Below are 23,477 nucleotides of genomic sequence, written 5' to 3'. Positions count from 1 at the left end.
CAACCTTGTTATGTGCTCCAATTCTTTTTTAATTTTACCAGATTATAAAATCCAAGAGTGGGGGAACTACCAACTTAGATTCCAATAATAAATGGAGTCCACTGCCTATTCTATATATGAGAGGTTTAAATTTATCAAAAAGGCAAAATTACTAAGAAGGGTTATTTATGAAATGAGTTATGTGAAAGAACACTGATTCTGTTTTCTACGTAAAATTTGACAAACGGTCTCAAAGGAAGTTATACACGTCTTTTGCTATTGATGCATGACTTAGACAAGAGAATAAATTTAACAGTTTTTAGCTGTATTTGAAAAGAAACTGGCATTTATTTTTTCACTCAATAAGATGTAAAATCTGCAAGAATAAAGAAATCAAAGAGAAGGAAGCATGGTCATGATCATATTGTTACACATTTGTTAGGATAAAGGTTGTAGAGAAAGCGATACTTATCATCAGGAGGCATAAACTGGCTTGATTTCTATTTGTTCTGTGTCACATGCATAATACGTTTTGTTTCAGGCAGACATTATCAGATTCATGGAGAGGAGTCAAAAATATTAGAAATTTTTTTAGTGTAAAAGTAAAAGAATTTCTAATGAGATATAGAGTATAATATCAGGCAAAATGGAATTCAGGACTACTTAGAATCAGGATAAATTACCTCCTAAGAAGCGATCCTTGCAAGAAGATGCACAAAAATAGGAAGATAATGAATCCCTGGTACAAAATTTTGCTTCTACATCAAGTCTTTTAAATATGCATGAATGTCATATTTCTTTCTTTAAAAAAATTTAATCTCCAAGAATGCTCTATTAAACAACAATCCAACTTAGATAGAAATTTCTCTTTTAACACCAAACCATTCTAAATTTAGTTTAACTACCATATGTGTGCCCTTTTTTGTCGTACCTGTACTGAAAAAATACCTTTAAAACAATGGTTTATAACCTTATGACCTAGTGTCAATAGCAGTTATATTTCTAAAAATTGATTTTATTCTTGGTATAAAAGGGAGAGTGCTATTTGTCTAAAATTTTATTCTCGAAGATATTAAAACAAAGCATATTGTTCCTACACTTTTAGACCCAAGGTTTTGTAGACTCATAGTAGATTTGTGCATTTACACAAAGAGCATAATTATGTACACTACAACTGATTAGTATACCAAACAGTACTCATAACAGTAAAAGTAAGATATGCCTTCAATATTATTTAATATCTGCACACAAGAGACCTACATGACCTGCTTAGGGGTCTTATTTTTAAACAATTTCTTTGAAAACTACAAGTTACCCATTTTTACTATATCCATTTTCCAGGATAATATTTTAGTATTCTTGAAACTTTCCTTGCGAGGTAAACTCCATGAGGGCAAGATATTTTACCATTTTATTTGAGTTATACTTGACCTACAATATTATGTTAATTTCAGGTGCACAACATAGTGATTGGACATTTGTGTATATTGTGATACGATCACCACTATGAGTCTAGATCAGTTACCTTACAAAATTAATACAGTATTATTGACATTTTCTCCATGCTGCACACTACATCCCCATGACTTACTTACTTTATAATTGGAAGCTTGTACTTCAGTTGATACCCTTCCTCCATTTGCCACCGCATCCCCTTTCCCTCAGGCAGCCACCAATCTGTTCTGTGTATCTATGGCCTGGGTGTGGTTTGGTTTCATTTGTTGGTTTGTTTTTTGGACTCTGCATATCAATGAAATCATGTCCTTTTTGTTTTTCTATGTGACTTATTTTACTTAGCATAAACCATCAGGTTCATTCATGTTGTCACAAATGGAAATACTTCTTTTTTTATAGGTGAGTAATATTCCACTGTGGAGATCCACCACACCTTCTCTATCCATTCAACCATTGATGGACACCTTAGGTTGCTTCCATATCTTGCCTATTGTAACTAATGCTACAATGACTATAGGGGTGCATATATTTTGTGGAATCAGTGTTTTCATTTCCTGTGAATAAATACACAGAAGTGGAACTGCTAGATCACTCCATACATTTGAGGAAACTCCATACTGTTTTCCACAGTGGCTATACCAGTTTGCATTCCCACCAACAGTGCATGAGGGCTCCCTTTTCTCTGCATCCTCACCAACACTTGCTGTTTCTTGTGTTTTGATCCTAGCTATTCTGACAAGGGTAAGGTGATATTTCATTATGGCTTTGAACTGCATTCCCAGATGACTAATGATGTTAAGCATCGTTTCATGTGACTGTTGCCCACCTGTATGTCTTGTTTGGAAAGATGTCCAGTCAGATTCTCTGGCCATTTTTCAATCACATTGTCTTTTTGCATTTTTTGTTTGTTTGTTTTTTTATTGAGATGTATGAGTTTTTTACACATTTTGGATATTAACCCCTTATTGGATAGATGATGTGCAGTATCTTCTCCCTTTCAGTAGATTGCTTTTTAATTTTGTTGATGGTTTTCTTTGCTGTACAGAAGCTTTTTAGTTTGATGTTGTTCCATTTTTTTTTTTACTTTTTCTTTTGTTTCCCTAGCTTTTGGAGTCAGAACTCAAAAAAACATCAGTAAGACCAACATCAAGGAGCTTCTCATCTATATCTTCTCCTAAGAGTTGTATGGTGTCAGGTCTTACTTTCAAGTCTTTAATCCATTTTGAGTTAATTTTTGTATGTGATATGAGATAGTGGTCCAGTTTAATTCTTTTATGTGTAGCAATCTAGTTTTTCCACCACCATTTATTGAGAAGTCTGTCTTTTCCTACTCTGTATATATATTCTTGGCTTTTGTCATAAATTAATTGGCCACATATACATGGGTTTATTTCTCTTCTGTTCCATTGGCCTATGTGCTGGTTTTTATTACAATACTAAACTGTTTTGATTACCACAACTTTGTAGGATAGTTTGAAATCATGGAGCATGGTACCTCCAGCTTTTTTAGTAGGGATGAACTTCTTTAGCTTTTATTGGTCTGGAAAAACTCTTTATCTCTTCTTCAATTCTGAATGATAACCTTGCCAAGTGGAGTACTCTTGTTTGGAAGTTTTTTGTCATGGTAGTTGTTTTTCTTTCCAGAACTTTGTTTTTGTTATTTTTTTCTTAAGTATACTTATTTATTTTGAGAGAGAGAGCAGGAGAAGGGCAGAGAGAGAGAGAGAGGGAGAAAATCCCAAGCAGGCTCGGTGCTGTCAGCACAGAGCCCCATGTGGGGCTCGAACTCATGAACCATGAGATCATGACGTGAGCAGAAACCAAGAGTCAGATGCTTAATTGGCTGAGCCACCCAGGCACTCCTCTTTTCAGAAGTTTGAACCTGTCATTTCATTCCCTTCTAGCCTGCAAAGTTTCTGCTGAGAAATCTGCTGTAACCATAGAGGGTTTTCTCTGTATGTAATAATTTTTCTCTTGATGTTTTTAAGATTCTTTAACTTTTGACATTTTAATTGTAATGTCTTGGTGTGAATCTCTTTGAGCTCATCTTATTTAGAACTCTGTGCTTCCTGGACCTGAATGTTTGTTTCCTTCCTTGGGTTAGGGGACTTCTCAACCATTATTTCTTCAAATAAGTTTTATGTCCCTTTATCTCTCTCTTCTGCTTCTTGAACCCTGACAATGTGAATTTTATTTTACTTGCTATTGTCTTATAGGTCACTTATTATCTTCATTTTTTAAAATTCTTTTTTCTTTTCCTTGCTGTGTCTGGGTGAGTTGCATTGTTTCTTTTTCCAGCTAACTTATCTGCATATCTTCTCCATCCAGTCTACTGTTGAGCACTTCCATGGTATTTTTACTTCAGTTACTGCATTCTTTATCTAATGACTTCTGTTTGATACTTTATTATATAGTCTCTTTGTTGAAGTTCTCACTGTATTCATCCATTCTTCTCCTGAGTTTGCTGAACATCTTTATGACCACTACTTTGAATTCTTTGTCAGGTAGATTACTTCTCTGAGGTTTTATCTTGTTCTTTTTTTGGGGGGAACATATTTCTCCATTTCCTCATTTTGCTGGACTCTCTGTGTTTGTTTCTATGTATTTCTATGTAGCAAAACATTTACGTCCCTCAGTATCAAAGGAGTGGCCTTGTGCAGGTAATGAAACTTCTCATTCAATCTTTCCCTCAGCTTGTCTTTCAAACCTTTGTGGTCATCTAAACCACTTGATTTATTCTTGATACACCTCTGTTGTACTGAGGGTGTTTCAACACCTGCCAGTGATCCAAGGGGAGGAATCTCATTGAGCACCTAGTTTCAGGTTGATTGGAAGCCTGAGCCACAGACAGCAGCTTTTGAAATATAAGAATATACACAATCCTGTGGGGCTGCAATCATAATCCCTGCTAGCCTCCAGACCAAGAAATCTGGACATGTCCCCTGGATGACAGTTGTAGAAATAGGGGCTCCAGACAAGCATATCAGCTCCTTTCTGGGAAGTCATGTCAAGTGGTAACGAGGCCAAGACAGTGTATAAGAACAGTGTCTCCCTGTTTATGTTCCTTGGGAGCACCTCTTTAGCTTTTAGATATGTGGGAAACGTGAAGACTGTCCCTCAGGTGGAAGCTCCAGTTTAAGTAAATAGGCATTTTTCGCAGGAAGATGGGGTTTGTATTTCAGTCTACTGTCTGTGCAGTGCCCTGGGGATGGTGGCCTGCTAAGAACTGTCTTTCCAATTGTTACATTCCTTTGGAGCTCAGGAACACCATCCCCTTTGGCCACCATGGCCAGGCGAAATCAAGGGGAGTCCTCTGTGTGGATTGTGCATACCCACTGGCTTTAACAAGGCGGCTGTAGAGTGTAGGGGGCAGGGCATGCTCTCAGTCTTCAGAAAGGCAGCAGAGAAAATGTCTTGACTGTACAGGCCCATTGGCTTCAGGAAGACAGTAGGTGAGTGCTTTGTCTACACATGTCAGCCAGCTTTAGGCTGGGAGCCAGAGAATGCCCTGGTCAGGGAGCGAAGGACTGCTGCAGCTGCCTTCACTCTCAGGGGTTCAGCAAGTCAGGGGATAGTGCCACATCACCGGCGCCTGCCTGTGTTAGCAAGGCAGCCTGAGAGTACCACTTCATCAACAGACCTGGCCCAACCAAGTAAGACTCTCAACTACAAATTTGGTAGCAATGTCACACTTGCTAAGGCCGCTTAGTAACTGAATGTACTCATCTGGGACAGGAAGACATTCTTCATTTGAAAATTTAGCAGGAATGAGAAACTGTCCTTGAAACCAAGTTATTTAAAAGCAAAACACAGGCTTGAGAATTAACAGACCATTCACCCCGTAAACACTCAGAAAATTTCTATCAATAATAGAGAAACAGCTCAACTGTGCTTCAGTCACTGTCTTCACTGTAACTTTGAGCACGTTTCCTGTTAGTGCCACCGCCATCACCTTCTGCTTCATTTTTTTCTCTAAACATTTCCTGTTCTTACTTTTCTTGCCTCTCTCTTTGCGTCTCCTTCTTTCACTTGATGGTTCTAAATGTGTTTGTGTTCCTAAGAGATTCAGAGACCCATAAAAGTTCATGACCTAAGTCAGGGAGTTTATAAATACTTGTAGGTCATAGATGCCTGAAACTCTGATAAAAGACATGTACACATATTGCCTGAGATGTAAATAGCACCACCAATCTCATATTTTTTAGATAATTTCAAGGAGTTCACAAAAGCCCACCTATATATCTCAGGATAATTCACTGTGCTATTCACACACGTACATACACATTTACATTTCCCCATCCCGAAATTTTTGTGGAGAGGGTTTCCAATTTCTTCCCTTGAATACCTTGATCCTTGACCTGCAGATTATGCAGACGCAGTAAAATCACACTAATTAAGTATAATAGGGTAAACAACCTGTTAGGTAAAAAAAAAAAGAACAGGATTATAGAATTTCAGAGATCATCGTACTGATTTTGTGGTGTATATCATTTCTATAGGATCCTTGGGAAGAATAATCAAGTTTAAAAACTGACAGGGATTCCATAAATACTTACTGAATTCATATTAAAGAAATAGCATTCCATTATTTGCAGCAAAATAGAGAAATCCATACACTCTTCAAAGATATTCAAGAGTAATTTTCACCAACCACCCATCAGATGTTCAGTTCTTTGTGAAAGCATTCCAACCAAATCAACTAGATGTTTTCTATGTCTAGGACACATCTTTTTATGAGAAAAAAAATATCCTATCATTTGTTTGAACTGGGTCCTTTCAAAGTGTTTGAGGTCTTTTAAAAAACAGATGATTTCCTAAATCACCACTTTAGGCCTGGCCCATGGGTCAATATAGCATAATTGAGTTGTTCATAAACAAAGAAAAATTGCTATCTTACATGCAATCAAGAAACGGAACCATCTGTCTTCTGCTGTCTCTGTCTTTGCATAATTGACTTCTCCAAGGGTCACCTCAGAGAACTTGGTTCAGTCAATAACTCCATTTGGCATTGAAAGTTATCTATAATTAAATTTTGAGTTGTTCAAGCTAAAAACACTGGAAATTATAATGATAACACTTATTTGGTGTTTATGGTGAGACGGGAATTATTTGTGGAAATTTATACATTTGTTGTGTACTGTACTTATTGTACAGTTTCCTGTGAGGAAGATATTGCTGTCCTAATTTGCTACTAAGGAATCTAATACTCAGGGAGATCTTTTATTTTTATTTTTATTTTTTTATTTTTTGTTAGGTTTATTTATCTATTTTGAGAGAGACAGAGACAGCACTAGTGAGGGAGAGGTAGAGAGAGCGGGAGAGAGAGAATCCCAAGCAGGCCCTATGCCAAAACCATGAGATCATGACCTGAGCCAAAACCAAGAGTTTGGACACTTAACCAACTGAGCCACCCAAGTGCTCCCTCAGGGTGAGTTTTTATCTATCTATCTTCAAACAATAGATATTTATTCACTTACTGTTCTGAAGGCTCAAAATGAAATGGCCATGGCAGAGCTGGGATATGTAACAGGGCTATTTCAGTCCAGAGTCTGTCCTGTTCAGCAATATTTGACAGATTATGGATTACTAATTCATGGAAATTATCTTTGTTTTTATCTTTGGTGCCATCATGGCCATCTAACATTTCTGTTTGTTTGTTTGTTTGTTTGTTTTTTCAATGTCCTACACGTGTATATCCATCCAAACAAGTGGCATTTAGGCTCTTGACGAGAAGTGGTTCTACATGAGTCTCTTTACTATTTTGTCACAGGTGATTAGGATTTTAGAAAGTATTTGATAACTATGAAAACATTCACACAGACCCTTAGAAAATAATTTCTTTGGGGCGCCTGGGTGGCTCAGTCGGTTGGGCGTCTGACTTTGGCTCAGGTCATGATCTCGTGGTTCATGGGTTTGAGCCCCGCGTTGGGCTCTGTGCTGACAGCTCAGAGACTGGAGTCTGATTGGTGGATTCTGTCTCCCTCTCTCTCTGCCCGTGCCCAGCTCATATTCTCTCTCTCTCTCTCTCTCTCTCTCTCTCTCTCTCTCTCTCTCTTAAAAATAAATTAAAAAAAAAAAACAAAAAAAAAGAAAAGAATTTCTTCTTCTGGAAACAGAATTTCTGGTCAAAAAACACAGACTTTATTCCCTTAAAAAATATTTTGAATATTGGTATACTGCTTAGATAAGAAAACAGACACTGTGGAACCAGACAGCTCTGGGAAGTTAGTTAACCTCAGTAGTCACATCTGTAGAGTGAAAAAGACAATAGCACTGTCTTAGTTTTCTGGGCTGTCATACAAATTGCCACTAACTAGGTGGCTTCAAACAATAGATATTTATTCACTTACTGTTCTGAAGGCTCAAAACGAAATCAAGGTGTTACCAGCAGAAGAATGTTCTCCCTCTCCTCTAAGGAAAAATCTGTTCCGTGCCTTTCTCTTAGCTTCTGTGTTGCTGGCAGTCTTGGTGTTTCTTGGTGTATAGATACATCACTCCAATCTCTGCCTCCATTGCCACATGACATTCTCCTGTGGATCTGCTTCTGTGTTTATTCCCTCTACTTACAAAGACAGAAGTCACATTGGATTAGGCTCCATTTCAATCCAGTGTGAACTCATCTTAACTTGATTGATAATATCTGCAAAGACCCTGTATCCAAATAAAGTCACATGCACAGGTATTGGATGTTAAGATTTGAGCATATCTTTTGGTTGGGGATGCAGTTCTGCCCACAATAAATACCTACAACTGTGACATTTAAATGAGATACTGCCCATATCATTTTCAGTAAATAATAGGCATTCAATAAAGTTAGAGAATATTATGATTGATAATATTATAGTTGGCTCTGAGAACTCAAATAAGTGATTCAGTCTCTCTGAGTCAGTTTCTTACCCTATAAAAATGGAGATAATTATGCTTATCTAAAAGAGCTGTTGAGAGAATTGAATGCTATAATTCAGTACTGAGCCTGGTAACTAATGTGAAAGATATTCAGTATTAACTGCCCTCTTTCTCAAAGACAAAGCATTGATAAAATGTGTAGGAGTTATCTGTCGGGAGTCCGTGTTAATCTCTGCAGCATATTCCAAGGAAGATCCAAGTAGTAGGGTAATGCTAGCTGCTGGAACTAATAAACACCCATATTACTGTAGCTTACCCAGTATTATATTTCATGCTCAAGCAATTGCAGAAGCCAATATTCCTGTGCAGTGAGTGATTTTCTTTCCCTTTGTAATTTGGTGACAAAGTTTCCTGAATTTGAGGCTCCACCATTCCACTGGATTTAAGGACTCGAGGCCTCGGAAACATCTGTGCTTACCAAATGTAAGGAAAAAGAGAGAGCAGGAAAAGATAACACCTGCTTCTTTGAAGCTTCAGCCAAGAAGTGCTATTCATCAGACACATACACATACCTAGATTCAAATAGGATTGGGAATGTCATTTGGGGCTAAGCAGACATGTTCTAGCAGCAGCAACTCTATCTATGGAAGGAAGAACAACAAATTTTGGTGCACAGCAGCTGTCTACCATAATCCTTTCTCTCATGTATTTTCCATATTGCCATCTCCATTCCCTTTCTCTCTCTCTCTCTCTCTCTCTCTCTCTCTCTCTCTCTCTCTCTCTCTTTCTGAGCTACAGACATGCCCACTCTTTGGCATACTTACTATGTATGTATTCCAGTCACCATGCTAAGCCCCAGAAATACTGGCTATGCCCTTTTTCTTTTTCCCACATTCAGTTATTCTCAGTATATTCTCTCTCTTTTTATACTCTCTTGGCAAATGAATCCACTTTCCAGAACTTCAGCCATTGCCTATCCAGGATGAAATGTTGAGCTCCACCCCCCTTGGGGGTTCTATCTTAGACTTTCTATCTTCCAGGCATCTTCTCCTGTTAGCACCTGGAACGTCTACCTCCAGGTATCCTAGCTAAACTCTGTATCTCCCTTTCCCATCTCTAAGTCTGTTTCTTAGTTATCTGTGCTTTTGAAAAGCATTTGTGAAAGGTTTACTTACAAACTAGTGTGCTACGTGCTCCTTTTCCTTAAATCAGATCCATTTAAAAATAAAGATAAAAGAAATGGAGAGAAGAGTGCATGTGTGAATTTTCCACAAGAAAAGAAAGAGAGAGGAGGCAAGGAAGCAAACAGGCCAGAGAGCATCTGGTATCAGCAATAAGGTGATACCACGAGCTCCCCAGATCGGCCACGATCACCCCAGAAGTGGGGTGTCAAAACCAAAGGCCGTGTCCAGCTGGCCATTGGTGTGAGAGTTAAGAGTTTATGGCTCTGAAAGAACCTGTAATTTTTTAATAGACATATGTTTCCAGTAATTTATGAATATTATGAATGCTGAAGATATTATCTAAACTCTTTCTCATACTGAGTCACAAAATTTGAGCAGCAGATATTTTTTCTACTAGCATATATATTACATACAAAACAAAACACTAATCGTAACATTTAACTGAGCCTACATGACTCTGATTTTTACAAAATTGTACTGTCATCCGACTCAGCCAGATATACCTGCAAACATATACATGCACACACAGGCACAAATTGTAAGATGTCTACTTTAACCTAAGCCTTAGAAAATTCTTTGATTATGAACAGCTGCAGTGTTTCTACTACCTAAGTCCTATATTTTATTTGTTTAAAAAGCTTCCGATGTGACAGACTTTATTGTGTGGATCTTTTGCATCTTTTAATTTAAATATTTGGGTGATCATCAGTGGGGCTGCCTGTTTTAAGGAAAATTACTCAGATTTTGCTGGACTTGTTAAATCATCCCCTGAAAAGCCAGGGGAATTTAAATCTTTCCTGATGCTATCTTACCTCTCTGATTCATTTTGTTACTACTTTTTCCGATAGATAAAAATACAGCTAGCCTATTAGTTAACTGCAAGTCCCAAGTAAAGGATAAATAACAGATGAGCAGTTTCTACCAACACCTCAGCATGGCGTTTAACAGCTGCCAAAAGTACTGTATAATCTTTTGGAAAGCTTAATCGTTCCCTATTGCACTTTTCAAAAGAGAAGAGTAGTTATTAATCCTGGTATTCGCACACAATTCTCGCAGTAGATCTTCATTGAATAAATAGTGCTATTTTGTATAAAGATTTTGGTTTTATATAACACTGAACTGTTACAGGTTAAACAAATAGCAATGTGCAAGCAAGAAGAAAAACTGAATTTGGTAAAGAAAACCATATTTTAGTCTGTGTTAAACTGTACATTTAATTGGTGGTTTCAGGGAAGAGAAAATAGAAGTGTCTTTCTGGAGACCATGGAGTTCCCCTTTTTATATAGTGAGAGGTTTTTTCCCTTTTTCTTTCACTCTTAAAAGAGAATCCTTATAATAGTTCAATTAATCATGTTTTATGTTTCTCAAGTATGTTATTTCTCAAATGTGTGGGAGAAGTTGGCTCTCTTAAGGAAACGTACTAGATTGTGTAGCAGCCTTTGTCTGTTCAATCACTGGCACCTTAGAATCCTATTCACAGTTTTAAAACAAATATTTGCCTGCCTACTATGTCATTTCCAACATAATGGCTCTAAAGCACTTTCATGATTAGTATTAACTTACTTGTGACTTATGATTTATATATTTATTCTATTTCCAAAGAAGTATGAAGTGACATTATATTATTTTATTTTTCTTTTTTGGGGGGGGTGGGGAGAGAGAGAGAAGGGCAGAGAGAGAAGGAGAGAGAGAGAGCGCACAAAGCTGACACAGGGCTCCAACTCACAAACTGTGATATCACCACCTAATCCAAAATAAAGAGCCAGAAGCTTAACCAAGCAAACTTCCCAGGTGCCCCTGTACTGAAATTTTAAACTCACAGTTTTCTGCAAGGAGGCAAATGGAGACTGTAATTAATGAAAGAACTCTTACTGTCATGTTTTTTTTGATTATTTTATTTTATTTTTATTTTATTTTTTATTTTTTAAAATTTACATCCAAATTAGTTAGCAGATAGTGCAACAATGATTTCAGGAGTAGATTCCTTTGTGCTCCTTACCCATTTAGCCCATCCCCCCTCCCACAACCACTCCAGTAACCCTCAGTTTGTTCTCCATATTTATGAGTCTCTTCTGTTTTGTCCCCCTCCCTGTTTTTATATTATTTTTGTTTCCCTTCCCTTATGTTCATCTGTTTTGTCTCTTAAAGTCCTCATATGAGTGAAGTCATATGATATTTGTCTTTCTCTGACTGACTAATTTCACTTAGCATAATACCCTCCAGTTCCATCCACGTAGTTGCAAATGGCAAGATTTCATTCTTTTTGATTGCCAAATAATACTCCATTGTATATCTATACCATATCTTCTTTATCCATTCATCCATCGATGGACATTTGGGCTCTTTCCATACTTTGGCTATTGTTGATAGTGCTGCCATAAACATGGGGGTGCATGTGTCCCTTTGAAACAGCACACCTATATCCTGTGGATAAATGCCTAGTAGTGCAATTGCTGGGTCATAGGGTAGTTCTAATTTTAGTTTTTTAAGGAATCTTCATACTGTTTTCCAGTGTGGCTGCACCAGCTTGCATTCCCATCATGTTTGATTGTCATGTTTTTTAAACAAAAAAGAAATTAAACCGTTTGATTTCTCAATATAGATTATTTCCTAGAAATGGATTATAATAGGATTATATAATGCCAATGTTTACCAAAATGACATTAACTAACATAAACATTGTGTTTAGTGGCAGCATTAAGGAGGAAAAATGCAAAAGCATACATATGCCAATCCAGAATGAAAGCTTGAAGTTTGAATATGAATTGTTAATAAAGTAAAAGTATTTCAAGACAAGGTCTGACCTAATGGGTCTCTGAGATGTGGCTGTATTTTTTAATCTAACTTAATGAACAAAGTAGCCAAGTATACTCACAGGAATGAGCATCTGCAGACTTAGCATGTTCAACTGTCTTCGTGTAACATGATTTGTCTGAGCCACCAATTTGACAGGACTTTAAAGGCAAACATTTGAAGGCTGGCAAAGTTGGCATTGTGTGTAGTCTGTGTAGATGGATGGAGGCCGACATAATATGAATGAGATGTACAGAGAGCACATTAAACATTCTGTTGTAAAAACAGCAATCCAAGCTTACCCAGCAAGGAACCAATTCATTTCTGATAAGAGTGAGCCTTTGTGATTTGTGCAGACCCAGTTCTTTTTTTTCCATCAGGAAACTACATCCTCAAATTATCTTAGGCTTTTCTGGCTGAACTTCTAAAATTCCTTTTTTTATTATTGTGAAAAAATGTGGACTATTATGAAAATAAAAGGAATACTATATGCCCACCCCCCAATTTCAGTAATAGTCAACATATGGCTAACGTTGCTACATATAACCAGACTTTCTCTCTGCCTTCCATTCCACCTCTCTGGATTACAGTCACCCCCAAAACTGAAGCTTTGCTTTCTTCAGTTTCAGTTACCCATGGTCAGCCATAATTTGGAAGCAGATGACCCTCTGTCTGATCGTCTGATTATCACAAAAGACCAATGGTAGCCTAATGTTATGTCACAATACCTATACATGCATCTCACTTCATCTAATCACATAGACATGTTATTACTTCCTTACAAGAAGGTCAGTGAACTACAATAAGATATTTTGAGAAAGAGAGAGACCACATTCACATAACTTTTATTACAGCATGTCATTACAATTGTTCTATTTTATTGTTTGTTACTGTTGTTGATCTCTTACTGCGCCCAATTTATAAGTTAAACTTTATCATAAGAGTGTATGTATAGGGAAAAAATTATATATGTGTGTGTGTGTATATATATATATATATTGAGTTCAGTACCGTCTGTAGTTTGGGGGAATCCACCACGGGTCTTGGAATGTATGCCCCACAGTTATTCCATATATTAAAGCAAACTCCCAAATGCACTTTATCCATAAAATATTTCACTATGTACCCCTAAAAAGTAAATACTAGTAAAAAATAACCACAATATCATCACACCTAAAAACAATTGGCAATAATTCCTGTGACAGTTTGTTTCCAAGATGGCCATAATTTATTCCTTCCTTCTGCATCTATGCTATTCTTCTATCAAAAGGTAAAGTCTACTCCTCCATATTCTTGAATCTAGGCTGGCCTGTGACTGCTTTGGTTAATAGAATATGGCAAAAATGATGCTGTACTATACCTAGACCTTGACTTTAAGAGGGCTGGATGTTTCTATTTCTCTCTTGGGAGAACTGAATCTCCACATTGACATATTACTACCCTGCTGCAGAGACCATAGGGAAAAGTGCCATGAAAAGGGACTATATGAAGAAATTATATATAATTTTTATAAAAACTGTATCTATGTATATGTATATATATACACATATGCATATATATGCATACACACAGAGCCTTTATATTATATGTTTCTCTATATAACTCTATATATACACACAGTTTCTATAAAAACTGTATATATAAAAAGTCTCTCTATATCTAGATAAGTAAATATAGATACATGTCTTTGGATTATATTTATCTATATCTATATTTATCTCGAAAAAAAGAGCCACCCAGCTGTTCCAGCATCTGTCATGAGGACAGCCTTACAACTATCCCCACCAAGGTACTAGAAATATCAGTTAAGACTTTCTGGATTCTCTATACAAGCTCAGCCACACCTAAACATCATTGAGGGACCCCAGTTGACACTGTTATGGAGCAGAAGAATGGCTCAACTGAGCACAGCCTAAATTTCTCATCCATAGAGAGCCACTCTATAAGCCACTATGTTTTGGTTTAGTGTGTTCCAGAGAATAGATAACTAAACATTTCCTTAATATTATCAATGTCTAGTCAATGTCCAACTTTCTCCAATTGGTCCATAAATGTTTTGGTTATAGTTGATTTGTCTGAATCAAGATATAATTAAGTAAGCCTAGAATTCTAAACAATAATGAAATTACTTTATGTAAATACTTCCCATTTTATCAGCTACTTTTATAGAAATTACCTAATGTGATATGGTAGCTCTGTATAGAGAGGTAATTTGAGCAAAGATTCTATCTCCATTACACAGATGAAAACACAAGACAAAACAAAAAAGTGTAGATCCAGAGAGATTAAATTACTTACAAGAAAAAAATGTATCTGGAATTTAAACCCAGATCTTCACATTTAAAGTCCATCAACTAATGAATGGATAAAGAAGAATATATATATATATATATATATATATATATATACACACACACACACATATATATATGTAGATACATATATATATATGTAGATACACATATATATATGTAGATACATATATATATGTAGATACATATATATACACACACACACATATATATATGAGAATCCCAAATATATATATATATATATATATATATCCACAATGGAATAGTACTCTGCCATGAAAAGAATGAAATCTTGTCTTTTGCAACAACATGGATGGAGCTAGAGTGTATTAGGCTAAGCAGAATAAGTCAGTTAGAGAAAGACAAATACCATATGCTTTCACTTATATGTGAAATTTAAGAAGTAGAACAGTTGAACATAAGGGCAGGGGGGAAAAAAGGAATGCAAACCATAAGAGACTCTTAATCTTAACTATAGAGGACAGACTGAGGGTTGATGAAGGGGAGGTGGGTGGGGGATGGGCTAAAGGGTGATAGGGATTAAGGAGGACACTTGTGTTGAGCCCTGGGGTTATAATGTAAGTGATGAATTACTAAATTCTGCTCCTGAAACAAATATTACACTGTAGATTAACTAACTAGAATTTAAATAAAATTTGAAAATAAAATAAGTAAAGTCTAGAACTCTTTGCCTTATTCCATAAATGGGTTAGCCTTCATAGATTTATATTACTGTGATAGGCTATAATAAAACTCATTGAAACCACAAAGAAACAAATGTTTCCTTACTCCTCATCCTTATCTGAAGATGCATTTATTTCTCAAAAGTGTCCTTTTCTCAATCTCTGCCACCTTTCCTTAATACAGGCTTTCTTGATCTCTCTGCATTTGTCTATTTTTCTTCCATACCAAAGTCCTAATTTATCTCCAAGCCTCTAGTCCTGCCCCCTCTGGTTCCTCCCGCTTTCCATTGCCAGATGCATTTATCTAAAACTAAATTTGGTCACCTTGCCTTCTCTGTATGGTAACCTTTAACAATTCTTAAACCAATATTCACAGAAAAGAATATTCTCAAACAGCCATAAGTTCCTCCAGAAAATCTTAAAAATTTGTGTATGTTGGTGAAAGCTCAAAACAACAAAATAATCTGACTCAGTAAGATAATCACTTAATAACAGAGTGCTACCTGACTTCAGTGCCTATGACCACATTTGGATTTATAATGAGACCTCATGGTGCTAAAATATGCTCTATAAATAAAAGTTTTGAAGTGATTGGCTAGTAGAATTCATGAGAGAATTGAATGATTATATAACACAGGCATACCCATGCAGAAATCAAAAGAACTTGTACCATATAATTTGGTACCATACCAATTACTGCAAATGCATTGTCAAAACACATTCCATTGCTATATTTATCAAATTTCAATGGTTAGCTATCAATAGGTATATTGAAATATAACAAATGGATTAACTTTCTGAAGCGGTTCCAAAAATCATTTGAGTAGATAATCACTAAATTTAAAATTTAATAATGCCCCAAAGCAAAACTGAACTTCAGGTAAGCGAAGACTTTTATACAGTATGAAGGAACATGATTTAAATGGGCTTTTGAAGCCCAGTAGGAGAAAAATTTGAATTAAGAGTTAGATCAGATTACCCTAAAATAACAGTAAAAACTTTGAAGTGGTATTTTGTTTATTTATTTATTTATTTATTTTGAGAAGGGGGAGGAGCAGAGAGAGAGAGAGAGAGAGAGACACAGAGAGAGAAAGAGAATCCCAAACAGGCCCTTTGCTGTCAGTGTGGAGCACAATGTGGGGCTCAATCTCACAACCATGATATTATGACCTGAGCCAAAATCAAGCATTGGACATTTGACTGAGCCACCTAGGACTCCAATCTTTGAAGTATTTTGACAGCATACCTGATATAAAGGCACTGAGGTTAAGAATAGAGAAAAATATTTTACCCCTTAGATCAAACCCCACACAGTAGCCAAACACCAACAGTTTTTGACTTACAGATGTGTCAAATACTCAATTAGTGATGGTAGTTTGAATTCATTGGCTTGCAAATATTTTGTAATTCATCTATTGTCATTTTTTGTCATTGTATTAGTATTCTAGGGCTGCCATAGCAAAATAAAATGGATTTCTTAAAACAACAGAAGTTATTGTCTCACAATTCTGGGGGCTCGAAGTTCAAAATCAAGATGTTGACAAGGTTGGTTCCTCCTGGAGGCTCTGGGAGAGAATATGTTCCAGGCTTTTCTTCCAGGTCCTAGTGGCTACCACCATTCCTTGTGTTTCTTGGCTTGCAGCTATATCTTCCCCCATTGTCACATGGCATCATCCCTCTGTTTCTTTGTGTCTCTGCCCCAAAATTTCCCTTTTTATAAGGATAACAGTTATCGCATCAAGGCCCACCCCAATCCAAGATGACTTCGTCTTCCCTTGATTACATCTACAAGGACCCTCTTTTCAACTAAGGTCATATTCACAGGTACTGGAGATTAGGACTTCAACATACCTTTCTGGGATTCACAGTTCAACCCACAACAGTCATATTAAGAGGTATAAACATAAGGAGTTTTAACTTCGTTTTACTTTTGCATGTATTTCCTTAACACTATAAATAAAAATAATAGCCGTTACCATTGAGATCCTGTAATAAGTATCTTTCCCTTAAAAGGAGTCTGTACTTTATTCAAGTGTGAGAAACTGACCTATAGGAGAAAGCTAGATATCCCTATCACATTAGATCTTCCACAGCCTGTCACTGTCTCTCGGCATTGCCATCCCCACCACAACTTCCCTTGCCTTTTATCCATCAGCAGCATAAGGCAGCTTGTAATTCCTCAACACACAACAGATTATTCCATGCTTCCCTACCTTTGTTCATTCTGTTTCCTCTACCTGTACTATTCTTCCCTTGCCAGTATCCTCATTCCCCAGCTGCATTCTTTTCTTCTTCCCACTTGAAGTCTTAGTTCAAGTGACATCCTTCCCTCAAAGTCCTCTTTAGAGGCCCCTTTCATCAGCACCACCACCAACCCCAGAAATGAACCAAGTGGACCTCAGCAGGGCTCCCATTTTCTGCATGTCTTTTTCTCCCAGTAGACTGTAAACTCTGCAATGTCTAGGACAGTATCTTCCCAAGGTTTCAGTCTCCAGCTCTTAGCACAGTGGTTATCTAACTGTTAAAAGAATGCTTGCATGTGTGGGATGGAAAGGGCTCCATCCACAGTTTTCACTTCTCAGGGGATGCTCCATTGTGCTGAATGCATTCTAACTTAGACTTCTGCTAAAACAAGTATTCAAACTGCCCTCTGTGGGAGGTTGGTATCAGGGGCATGTCACTTAAGCAGGAAACAAACTTAGACAAATATCCCTTTCTTTAAAAATGACTTTTTGGGCATTCTCTTTGAATAACTATATACCCTTTTTTAATGAGAGATATTTGTGAATTTAGGGATTTGGTAAGATCTCCACAGTTCAAAAATTTTAGCCAAGACTTGTCAGAGTGCATAAAAGAATCTACTGAGAGAGGGAACTGGAAAGATATAATAGGTCCATGTTTTAGATGACTTTGAGAGGCAAAATAAGGCTTTGGGTTTTACTTCTTACACTCCGAATCTTCCCTGCTTTTTTTGTTTTGCTTTGTTTTGTTTTGTTTTTAGAAAAGGACATTATATAATGACATCTTAAGAGCTGATCCATTCTTTCTGGACCAAAATGTTATAGGCTTGTTTTCTGTACTGACCGTTACAGGATTAGAGTCCTATCAGTTTGCACTCATCAACTGACAGATTTTCCAAACATATTCCTCTTTAGAGTTAGAGATCGAGATTGAAATCTTGGACTCTGAAGATTTTTAGTCTTCCAGAAACAATGAAATCACTTTTTTTTCTAGATTTCTTTTTTTTACCAATAATTAATTCCTGTCCTTTCTCATAATAGCTTAAAATAAAGCCCTATTTCCTGTTCAGATTTACTCTGGACTGAAAAAATGGTTAAGTTCATTATTATTATTGATTTGTTATTATTATTATTTATTTTTTTAACTGAATTAAATCAGTTTAGCTCTTATCTTCAAACATCTTTGCCTATTTTAACTGAACTCTTCTGGTATACTTAAAAATCATGTTGTACCTCACTTGTGGTTGTTACTATACTTCTCAAGTTTTTTTTAAAATAAGAATGGTAACTCATTATATGTGGAGAAAAAAGGTGTGGAATGTGACAATGAAAATAAGATTTAAGAATGAAATTTGCCTAAGATGTTGTTATAATCAAGTTAAAACCTACAGGGATAGAATTATCAAGAATGCAAAAATAATACTCTCTAACCAATAGGAGATTGCCTGAGGTTCATACTGCAAAGATGAGCATATATTAGCTGTATTTACAAGAATCTAGCCTAAGAAAATTTATTTAGTGAAATTAACTCTGAAATAGGGCCATTGTGTATAGGTGGGATATTCCTAATACAAGATTAATAACTCACTGCTCCCTTAAAACATGTCTTTATGTGCCATTTGTGGAGTCATCAAAATTTTTTATTTTTTGTAAACCCGTATATTTAGACTAATTACATTTTCTAGGTAGCTAGGTAACCTTTTTGTTTTGAGCTTTGTTCTTGAAACTTAGTCTAAAATTACCAACTCATGGGGGCACCTGGGTAACTCCATTGGTTAAGTGTCTGACTTCAGCTCAGGTCATGATCTTGCAGTCTGTGAGTTTAAGCCCCATATCAGGCTCTGTGCTGACAGCTCAGAGCTTGGAGCCTGCTTTGGATTCTGTCTCTCTCTCTCTTTCTCTCTCTCTCTCTCTCTCTCTCTGCCCCTCCCCCACTCACACTCTATCCCTCTCTCTCTCTCAAAAATAAAACATTTAAAAAGTTAAAAAAATTACCAACTCATGAAATTTTCTACTGGGTTATGATTCAAATTGAGTGCTCATTTTTTTCAGATCAATCAAGACTCTAAAAGATGAGCTATTTTATTTTACCCAGTGTCTTGTTATGTAGAACAAATCTCAGGGTTTACGTACCCCTTGGTGATAATAATCTTGCAACATTTCCAGATCGATATTCTGAACATCTCTTTGCACCATTGTCTTTTCGTGATTCTCTACATGTGATGGAGGAGTTTGGGTGAAAGTACATTTGCCCCAGGTTATAAAATATTCTGTCAACCTTTTAGGAAAAAGACTCCTTTGTGTTTATTTTAATCTCTTGTGTTTTCTGCAACCCCCCCCCCCCAAGGTTAAAAACAGATTGCAGGTGGAAAAATTGTAATTAAAGATTTCAATGAGTTGAGTTTAATTTATCAGGGTTTAATTATAAATTAAATATGTGTAAATTAAATATGAATCTGGATCCAAGTAGGCTGTTTCTATTCATTACAGACAATCCTTTCTAAGGCTTGAAAATGAATTACTCGTGTATCAGTCTGATTTTATGATTTTCTAAAAACGGGTGTGTGTTTTTATTTCTGAGTAGTAGTATGTTCCAAAGGAACCCGTAACCATTCCTTGCTGTCAGAGTGACAATATCCATTCCTTTTCAGTGCAAATCATGTTTAGCAAGAAATACCAATGGAGTTTTCTGGGGTCAAATATGCCACATAGTGGGGGGGGGGCGGTATTTGGGTTCGTTTCAATGTACGTGTTTTTCTTACTTACACATGTCACAATTACATGCATTCTTCCTAATCGATTTTGACGTCTAATTACCTTAATATTTTTATAGGTTAAGAGGTTACATAATGACATTTTTATATACTGTGTAATGTTCTCTTCTGTGTTCAGGTTCTCTCTTTAGGAGCAGATGTCCTGCCAGAATATAAACTCCAGACACCACGTATCAACAAGTTTACAATACTGCACTACAGCCCCTTCAAGGCAGTCTGGGACTGGCTTATTCTGCTGTTGGTCATATATACTGCTATATTCACGCCCTACTCTGCAGCCTTTCTCCTCAATGACAGAGAAGAGCAGAAAAGACGAGAATGCGGCTACTCTTGTAGCCCTTTGAATGTGGTGGACTTGATTGTGGATATTATGTTCATCATAGATATTCTAATAAACTTCAGAACCACGTATGTAAATCAGAATGAAGAAGTGGTAAGTGACCCGGCCAAAATAGCAATACATTACTTCAAAGGCTGGTTCCTGATCGACATGGTGGCAGCAATTCCTTTTGACTTGCTGATTTTTGGATCTGGTTCTGATGAGGTAAGAGCTGCTTAAGACTCTTATTTTCTGAAAAATCACAATTACCAAAGTGCATCTATCTTGACTGCCAAAAAACCACAAGTGGTTGCTTTACAAACGTCCTATATCTCAGAGATGAAATTCACTTCATTGGAAATGCTATAAAATGAAATGGAACAATTTTGCCAGTGCAAACAATTCACAGTTCTCTCTTTTTCTACTAAGAGATACTAAAGACTATTTATCTTTTAACCAAGAAAACAGACTGTAGGAAAAGTGTTTCATAACACATAACACATTTCCCGAATGTAAAGTCTCTACATGTTAACTTCATGGGTATAAAGTCTCTTTCTTTCTTAACTCATAATTGCAGTTTGAGACAGCCAGAGCTTAGTTTATGTTCAAATTATGTAGAAGAGGCATCTCCTGAAATGTCGTGTTCAAAACTCTTTCTCTTAAATAATATCTATGTTGGAAAATACTTCTGTGTCCCCAATATCTTATAAAGTTGGAAACTTCAAGGAAATCTGACAAGTACATGTACAGTGTGCATTTTCTGGAGAGAGTCCATAACTTTAATCAGATTCTCAAAAGGTTCTTTTATCCAAAAGAAGTTCTCCTAATGTCCCCTCCACTTAATTGCCACTGATTTTTATTGTAAATAAGTTTCCTGGGTTCTGTCATGGAAGGATTTACAGAAGATGTGAAAGTAATTCTAAGGGAATGGCTTGGGAAAGATAACCTCAATGTGAGGGCTCATGAGTGGTGCAGTCAGTGAAGTGTCAGACTCTAGATTTCGGCTCAGGGCATGATCTTTCAGTTTGTGAGTTCGAGCCCCTCATCGGGTCTCATGCTGGCAGTTTGGAGCCTGCTTGAGATTCTCTCTCTCACTCTCTCTCTCTCTCTCTCCCTCCCTCCCTCCCTTCCTGCCCCTCCCAGGTCATTCTCTCTCTCTCTCTCTCTCTCTCTCTCTCTCTCTCTCTCTCTCTCTCTCAAAGTAACTAAATAAACTTAAAAAAGATAACCTCAGTGTGTTGAATTTTTAAAATTCAGGGTAAACTGCATCTTTTCTTTTTTTTTTTTCAAGAGGAGATCAAATATCAAAAATGCCTCTGCAGATGTTTGCTCCCTGACCGATTAAGGAATCCTCCTCTGCCAAGAGGAACAATTGCTTTAGAAGTAAATTCTGTCCTACAGACCCTGCCTGTCAAACTCTGAGCAGTTAAGAGCAGGGCAATGAACAATATATGCTTCCTGGTTCTACAAACCTCACACAAAGCCTCAAGCCTGACTCTCCTCCTCTGTAAGGATGATATTACCCCCCTGCTTACATTGTTTTATTTACTTATTTTTAATTTGAGGATCTAGGGAGATAATGCATGTGAAACTCTTAGAAATATGCTCAAAAAAAGTTAGCTGCTCTTAAACCAGTTGAATTTTTCATGTCAGATACTCCTAACTTTGGTTGTTAAGTAAGAGGGAAGAAAGTGAAATACTTCTTTATAGATATTTATCTTTATGAGTTTCTTACAATGGGTGAGCCATGTACTTAAACCAAATATGTTCTTATTGGTAAACAATAGAATAAAGTCTCACTCTTCCAAACTTTAAAATATGTACACCAACAGCAAATTAAATTTCAACTTGGTGAAATAGAAGAATGGATGAACAAATAAGTAAGTAAATAGGATTGTTAAGAGTAGTTGCTTTACTGATGAGATTTAATCCATAATAATCAAACCAGTGAGTATTTGGATATGCTGATGATGACCATGAAGGTAGAATTTCTAGGATGCAGCATTTGACTTGTTTAATCCCATTACTATATCACTTGAAAATAATAAAGTTAACCTATGCAATTTAGATAATCACTATTTTAGGCAAGAGTTTAAGAGAGCTGAAACAGGAGAAAATTTATGTGATTCACATTAGTAGAGGATGAAATAGTTTCTGGAAAAAAATGGTCTCCGGACCACATTTCCCATATATCATCAAGGAAAAAGTGAAGTTTGCCTAAAGAAAGCAATGCCAGTTCTCCACTCCTGTGTACTTTCATGGCTTCCCCCATGTTCCCAAAGCTGCCTCTCAATTTTTTTAAGATGTGATCTGATAGGTGAAGAGCTCTGACTTTGGACTTAGACAGACCTGGGTTTGGTATTCGTCTGTGCCACTTGCTTGCTATATTTTGGCAAGATAGTTAGTTTATTAAGATTTCATTTATTTTTCTGTAAAATGGTGAAAGGTAGGCTCTTGTGATTTTTTAAAAATAAAGCAGCAAAGCAGCATATGAGGCACCTAGGTGGCTCAGTCCATTAAGTGTCTGACTTTGGCTCAGGTCATGATGTCACTGTTAATGGGGTTGAGCCCCACATCAGGCTCTGTACTGACAGCTCAGAGCCTGGAGCCTGCTTTGAATTCTATGTCTCCCTCTCTCTCTGGCCTTTCCCCACTCATACTGTCTCTCTCTGTCTCTCAAAAGAAAATGAATAAATGTTAAAAAGTTTTTTAATAAAAAAAAATAAAAACAGCATATATGAAGAGACTAACCCAGTACTAGGTACATAATATGTGCTTGCCAAAGGTTACTCCTCTTCTTCCCATCCCTTTGGATTAAAGTCTGTGTTTCTTAATGAAGTCTTCCTTACATTTTACTTACATTTTACTTACACATTACCACAGTAATTTGCA

General features: G+C 36.6%; 1 protein-coding gene across 6 annotated transcripts in view; it reads left to right on the top strand.

Moving 5' to 3' along the window:
• KCNH7 (potassium voltage-gated channel subfamily H member 7) overlaps positions 1–23,477 on the top strand; it is a 646,875-nt gene that overhangs the window by 545,641 nt on the left and 77,757 nt on the right. For all 6 annotated transcript variants that reach the window (XM_045033871.1, XM_023259396.2, XM_023259395.2 and 3 more), the window contains one exon: positions 20,385–20,810. In XM_045033871.1, coding sequence (XP_044889806.1) covers positions 20,385–20,810 — 426 coding nt within the window. The remainder of the gene's footprint in view (positions 1–20,384; positions 20,811–23,477) is intronic.

Source organism: Felis catus, chromosome C1 (genome assembly GCF_018350175.1).
Source record: "Felis catus isolate Fca126 chromosome C1, F.catus_Fca126_mat1.0, whole genome shotgun sequence".
NCBI classification, from domain to species: Eukaryota; Metazoa; Chordata; class Mammalia; order Carnivora; family Felidae; genus Felis; species Felis catus.
Note: the sequence above shows the minus strand (reverse complement) of the source record. Positions and strands in the feature narration are given on the sequence as shown.